This window comes from Dermacentor variabilis, chromosome 8, assembly GCF_050947875.1.
Source record: "Dermacentor variabilis isolate Ectoservices chromosome 8, ASM5094787v1, whole genome shotgun sequence".
In the NCBI taxonomy this organism is placed as follows: Eukaryota; Metazoa; Arthropoda; class Arachnida; order Ixodida; family Ixodidae; genus Dermacentor; species Dermacentor variabilis.
In genome coordinates, this window is record NC_134575.1 from 166,258,848 (window position 1) to 166,265,845 (window position 6,998).

Consider the following 6,998-nt stretch of genomic DNA (forward strand, 5'->3'; position numbering starts at 1 on the left):
GTGCGTGCCTGATTGCACACATCACGTGGTCACAGAGACGCGCTCGTATCCCTGCTCACGTGTTCATCGTCTTCTTCCACATATAGCTCCGACGTCGCTCATTATGCCAGCGTTCCCATACTGCCCCACTCTCTGCGAAGGCACTGACTGCACTAGCCCCTCCACCAGTAGGTGCGGCGATTTCCGTGACTTCTGTCTAGCTCTCCGATGAACAGTTGCCAGAATTCTTCATATTCGTATCGTAAGCGTCACAAAATGTGTACCAAGTGCTTTCCAAATGTGTACCAATCAGGCTTTTCCGTTAACGTTTTACAAACGTGCAGCATTTGTTTATATTAATAGGGTCTGGTGTGGCGCACACGCGCAATGCGATATAATAATAATAGTAATAATAATAATAATAGTAATAATAATAATAATAATAATAATAATAAATGTTCGGCCATGAAATTTTCAGAAATTCATGACCGATTCCTCTCTAGTAGAGAAGCAACAATGCAGAGTCAGTGCACCGACGAAAATTAAATATGAAAATTAAGTAGAGGAGTGTTATGCGAAAGGAGAATTTGCCCAGCAGTGTCTTTAGAACAGCCGGTTTGCCTTTTTTTTGAGAATCTTTTTTAAACAAATCGTAGTACTTAAATATTTTTCGAGCAGTGTATACAGGCACATAAATACGAAACCGGTGCCGTTGAGACATGTTCCTCGTTATCTTAAACCGAGAGTGCGCACTCACTACGGTAAAGCAACAAGACGCTATTATGTTCCTGCTATATTCAATGAACTACCGGACGATGTATTTTCTGTGTCCACCCGCAAAACACTCAGAGTTGCTGTTCAAACGTTAGAGAACCTTTAATATGTACTGATGTTATCAGTGCATCTTTGATAATGTGTGATGGTTGTGCCAAATGCACAACCAGCTTCTGATGGAGTTCTGGTGTGGCGCGTAGATAGCCGCGGCTGCCGGTTGTCGCCGTACAAGCCCTCTTGTGGCTTCGGCGCTTCCGTTTTGTATACTGTTTTAACTATACTGAATAAAGATTATTATTATTATTATATTATTATTATTATTATTATTATTATTATTCTTATTATTATTATTATTATTATTATTATTATTATTATTATTATTATTATTATTATTATTATTATTATTATTATTATTATTATTATTATTATTATTATTATTATTATTATTATTATTATTATTATTATTATTTGGATGACGAACAGAAAAACACAGCAGCACTCACTTCCTGCTAACGAGGCAAACAACATGATAAAAATACAGTCTTAGTGAATACGAGATATTGCCATTGGTTCATTGTGAGATTTTGAAGCATTTGTGGAGATGAGAATACTGTAGGTCTACTCATCAAACTACTTGTCTTAGCGATCAATCATAGCAGTCTTTTGCGAGAAACGGCCACCCGGGTCGTGATTAGAGAATGGGCAAATATGCTGCGGACATGGTGCCGCAGTACTGTGGCAATACCCCCTGTGATATCACAGATGTGATATCACCTTCACCATGTGATATCACATGGCGAAGGTAAACTGTTACGATAATAAGCCAGACAATATTAATCGTACAATTATAGCACTTAATGGAGGAACGTCAAAGCATTCAACAACATGTATGCAAGATCGCCTAGTTCGTCGATGACAACTTAGGCAAAGACATACTGGTGTACCTCGAGAGTGACGTCACCCAGACCGGCGCTCTCGCTGAGCGAGGCAAGAAGACTCTCGCATGTCTTGATGCAGCCCAGGAAAGAGATGGACAGGGCCACAATGTTGCCCACCACGCGCACAGCTCGGCGGCAGCCCACCACGCACGCTTCCAGCATCGACGCTTCCTGGCTGAACGAGGAAACCCTTCGTTGAACGGGCGGCGTCAAATTTTGCTCCAATCGGGAGGTTAGAGTCTACCCCGCGAGACAGGGGACAGCTACAATGTTGTGCAAGCCCATAGCGTCTACTTCACCCTCCATAAAACCGTGTCAAAATAAATCCGCGTGTGATCTAACTTTCTGTAAAGCTTTCTCGGCACCTTAGTAATATGCCTCTCCGTGCACGGTGACGTTACCACTCATCAAGCCATCGCAATCAAAACGGCGTTAGGAAGCCGGATTACGCAACATATATTTCATTTTGTCTCTACTTTCTGTGTGAAAATTGCTTGTTACCAAAGGTGGATTTCAGCATTTGTCAGTAACCAGATCGATTTTGTAAAGCAGGGCTGAGAGCTTGCTGATTAGATCGGCACTCTTGAGTTTGAGCACATGTTTCGTGAGACTGATGGACCAGAGACTTGATGGCTTGATGGCATGATATAGTCGTTGGACGTTGCATGAAGACACCAATGTATGCCAACGTGCCAAACATCGCCATCTCACCAAATTTTCCCATATCACTAGAGCGGGAACGCGAGGGATTTCCCCGAGTACGACAATCCTTTTCCATTTTTCACAAAGAAATGAAAAACAATGTTAATATTGAAAAATGGCAGATATTCATTTATATATTATATAAATAAATATCTATATAGATATTTATTTATATTATATTTATTGGTAGATAAGTAAAAGCGCCTGCGGCGCTGTACGATGATTTACAGAAATTCAGCTTAGCCACTGCCAACTGTCCACGACAGGTCATTTATAAACACACTGCCATGTTGCTCAGAATAGTGAAGCCTCACGAATAAACTCAGCCAATGTATGTTTATTTCTTCTTTAATCCATAGGTAACCAAGTGTAGGCTGTCAGTTTTAGGCGTTGCAACATGCCTATATTATGGTTATTGTTGTTGCTTTCTCATTTCGTCCCCACATTGCTCGTGTCTTTCTTTCTTGAGCACCTTATATTCTTGCGGAGAATTCACGTATATGTTTCAGACTATACTTACTTGGAAATCGTCGCAGCGTTATTACCTCGCCGCAATGAGCACCTAGGCCGAAATATTCTATAATCAGACCATTTTGGTTACTCTGTTTTCGCTCTTCTTGTATTGTCAAAGCGGTGCCCCCGCCAAATTATCGACAACATTGACCAGGCGTGACAATAAGTGACATAAAAAGGAATAAAATGTATCTATAATGAAATTCTTGCATTGTAACTACCGTCCTTAATCTTACCAAAAGGAACTGTCAAATGTTAACGACAGCTTTTAACAAAGGCTCCTGCAAGATGTTCGGCTTTGCCCACCGTCGTTCTTCTGAGGCGACGGTGTCACTTGTCATAGCAGCAGCTACGTGCTCCCACGGAATTTTCAGTGTCTTTGGCAATGCCAGAGTGATGTGGTGAAGAAAGCAGAAGCTACCAGTAGCTGTCCTGAATGGCTAAGCGAAACTGACTTACATCGCCAATATTCCCAGAATTCACTGGGGCATTGCGAGTTTCAAGTGTTAAATGTACCGATACAGCTCACTAGGGTATGAAGGACGGAGCAGGGGATTGGATTCTTAAAATTGTCACATGGCTCAACATGCGGCTGAGTGCCCAAAGCGGTGCCCGTCAGCAATAGGTTGCCAAGATTACTTAGACCGTTCGGCCATGGGAGATCAAATAACCAGCTGACAGGGTGGAGCTGTAAAAATCACGTGAACGATAGATATTGAAACGGGCGGAGATATAAGGCTAAGTGGCACCGTGTTTACTCTGCAGAAGATACGGCCGGTACAACCAGTAGGGCGGAACCTTAGGTTAGCCACACTACGTCACCTCTTTCGTCGGGTTGGTGATCGTCGTCTTTGTCCCTCTCGTGGCACCATGACATAACCCCCGGCAGCGAAAGCGCCGACCCGGCGTCTTCTAAAGAGCGGCTTCGTGATATGGCTTGAGACGTCCCACATGGACGATATCAGTTGACGTGGACGAATGGGAAGCATCGGCTGGACCTTCTTCATAAGTCAGAACACTGGGCTTTCGGATGACCCAGTAAGGGCCAGAATACCGGGAGAACATTTTTTTCTGATAGGCCCACACGCCGTGAAGGAGTCCAAAGGAGGACGAGATCGCTGGCAGAGAACTGGACACCACGGAGACTGCTGTCATAAAGAGACTTGTCGTCCCTGTGTCGAAGGCAATGTCGAAAAGCAATGTCGGGTGGAGACCAAAGAGGAGATAGAAGTGAGATTAGATAGCGGTGTCCTGACGTCACGAGTTGCAGCCGAACGACACAAATTGAAGCGCAGTGTCCCAGTCGCCATGATCTGAGGAGCCATACATAGAGAGCATATCTGAAAGTGTTCGGTTCAGGCGTTCAGTGAGGCTGCTCGTTTGAGGGTCGTATGCTGTCGTGAACTTGTGTTTTGTGGCACAAAAGCGACATAGATCTAACAATAACCCGAGATAAAAAGTAGCGGCCCCGGTCTGTGAAAAGCTGGAGAGGCGTGGTTATGATAACGTCTTGGAGCAGGCACTCCGTGACGTCGGTAGCACAACTGGTCTAGATGGCTCGTCTGACGACATAGCCGGCTGAACAATCCGTTGCAACGGCGATGTACTTATTTCGAGCTCTGGATATAGGGAAAGGGCCCAACAGGTTGAGGCCAGCATAATAAAACGGCTCGGCGGGTATATCGATTGGCTGAAGGGTTCCAGCTGGAAGCAAAGCAGGCTTCTTACGACGTTGCCATGGTTCGCAAGCAGGGTCGCACGGCATGGCAAAGTCCAGACGCCGGACACGGTCGTAGATCCTGGAAACACCCAGGTGGCCAGCGGTGGGGACATTATGAAGTTGCGGGAGTACAGTTGTGCGGAGATGTGAAGGAACGACTATCAGCAGTTCACGTCCTTCTGCGCGCATATTTCGGCGGTATTAGATGCGGTCCAAAACGAGGAACAAGCTAAACGAGGGGTCTGACAGGTAAGAACGGAGGCGCCTGATGATGTCGCGCAAGAATGTGTCGCGTGCTTGCTCATCGCCGATCTGGCGGAAGGTGGATAGCGTGAATATTCCATCGGTTGCATCACTGGAGTCTGGAGCATCAACGGGGTGCCGAGACAAAGAATCGGCTTCCTGGCGTACCCTATTGCACTTCTACACTACTATGTAAAGCCCAGCGACTTAGACGACCCTTGCAACCTTTAGCGTCGAGAGGCAATAGAGGGTGTCATTGGTCCGTGGTAACACTGAAAGGTCGACCGTAGAAGTACAGCCGGAATTCGCTCACTGCCTGGACTAGTGAGGGGCACTCGCGCTCTATAATGGAGTAACGGCGTTCAGCGTGTGAAAGCAGGCGACTTGCGTACGCAATGACTTTGTCACGCCCACGTTGACACTGAGCTATAGCCGCGCCAATTCCATAGCCACTACCACTTTTACGTACCTCAGTTGGGGCAAATGGGTCGAAGTGGGCAAGATTTGGTGGAGTAGTAAGCAGGGTGATATGGCCTTGGAAGGCAGCTGGTTGGTCACGACCCCAGAAAAAGGGGGCGCCTTTCTTCAGATGTTCAGTCACAGGCTGAGCAATGTACGCGAAATTTCTGACAAATCGATGGAAATTAGAGCACAAGACTAAAGAACTGCGCCCGTCTTAGGCACAGGTCGGCACAGGAAAATCTGAAACCCCACGAACATTAACCGGATCGGAGCGGACGCCTGATAAGTTGACGAGATGACCCAAGATAGTAATTTGATGGCGACGAAAGTGGCACTACGAAGAATTTATTTGGAAGCCCAGCAGCATGAAAGCCGGAAAAAAATAGAGGAAAGGCGTTCGAGGCGTGTTGCGAAGTTCGGCGAGAACACGTCGACGTCGTCCAGGTCATCATCATCAGCCTGGCTACGCTCATTTCAGGGAAAAGTCCCCTCCCATACTTCTCTAACTACCCCGGTCATGAGCTAATTGTGGCCATGTTGTCACCTGCAATCTTCTTCATCTCATCCGCCCACCTAACTTTCTGCCGCCCCTGCTACGCTTCCCTTCTCTTGGAATCCAGTCCGTACACCTTAATAACCATCGGTTATCTTCCTTCTTATTACATGGCCTGCCCATGCCCATTTCTTTTTCTTGATTTCAACTAAGATGTCATTAACACACGTTTGTTCCCTCAGACAATCTGCCCTTTTCCTATCCCTTAACGTTACACCCATCATACTTTCCATAGCTCGTTGCGTCGTCCTCAGTTTAAGTAGAATCTTTTTCGTAAGCCTCGAGGTTTCTGCGTCGTAGGTGAGTACTGGTAAGACACAGCTGTTATACACTTTTCGCTTGCGGGATAATGGCAACCTGCTGCTCATGATCTGAGAATGCCTGCCAAACGCACCCCAACCCATTCTTATTCTTTTGATTATTTCAGTCTCATGATCCGGATCCGCGCTCACTACCTGCCCTAAGTAGGTGTATTCCGTTAACATTTCCAGTGCCACGCTACCTATCGTAAACTGCTGTTCTCTTCCGATTCTGGTAAACATATTGTAGTTTTCTGCAGGTTAATTTTTAGACCCACCCTTCTGCTTTGCCTCTCCAGGCCAGTGAGCACGCATTGCAATCGGTCCCCTGAGTTACTAAGCAAGGCAATATCATCAGCGAATCGCAAGTTGCTAAGGCATTCTCCATTAACTCTTATCCCCAATTTTTCCCAATCCAGGTCTATGGATACCTCCTGTAAACACGCGGTGAATAGCATTGGAGAGATCGTATCTCCCTGCCTAACGCCCTTCTTTATTGGGATTTTGTTGCTCTCTTTATGGAGGAATACATTGGCTGTGGAGCCGCTATAGATATCTTTCAGTATTTTTACATATAGCTCCTTTACGCCCTGATTCCTTAATGCCTGCATGACTGCTGAGGTTTCTACTGAATCAACCGCTGTCTGGTAATCAATGAAAGCTATATATAAGGGTTGGTTATATTCCGCACATTTCTCTATCACCTGATCGATAGTGTGAATATGGTCTGTTGTTGAGCAGTCTACGAAATAGTGCCTGGTCCTTTCGTTGAAAGAAGTCTAAAATGTTCCTGATTCTATTTGCGATTACCTGAG

General features: G+C 45.6%; 1 protein-coding gene across 1 annotated transcript in view; it reads right to left on the minus strand.

Annotated features, from left to right (window-relative positions):
* LOC142591622 (putative transporter YutK) overlaps positions 1–1,853 on the minus strand; it is a 35,331-nt gene extending 33,478 nt beyond the window's left edge. Inside the window, exon 1 of the mRNA XM_075703921.1 lies at positions 1,698–1,853. Within this exon, the coding sequence (XP_075560036.1) occupies positions 1,698–1,853 (156 nt within the window). The remainder of the gene's footprint in view (positions 1–1,697) is intronic.
* Between the last annotated feature and the right edge of the window lie 5,145 nt (positions 1,854–6,998).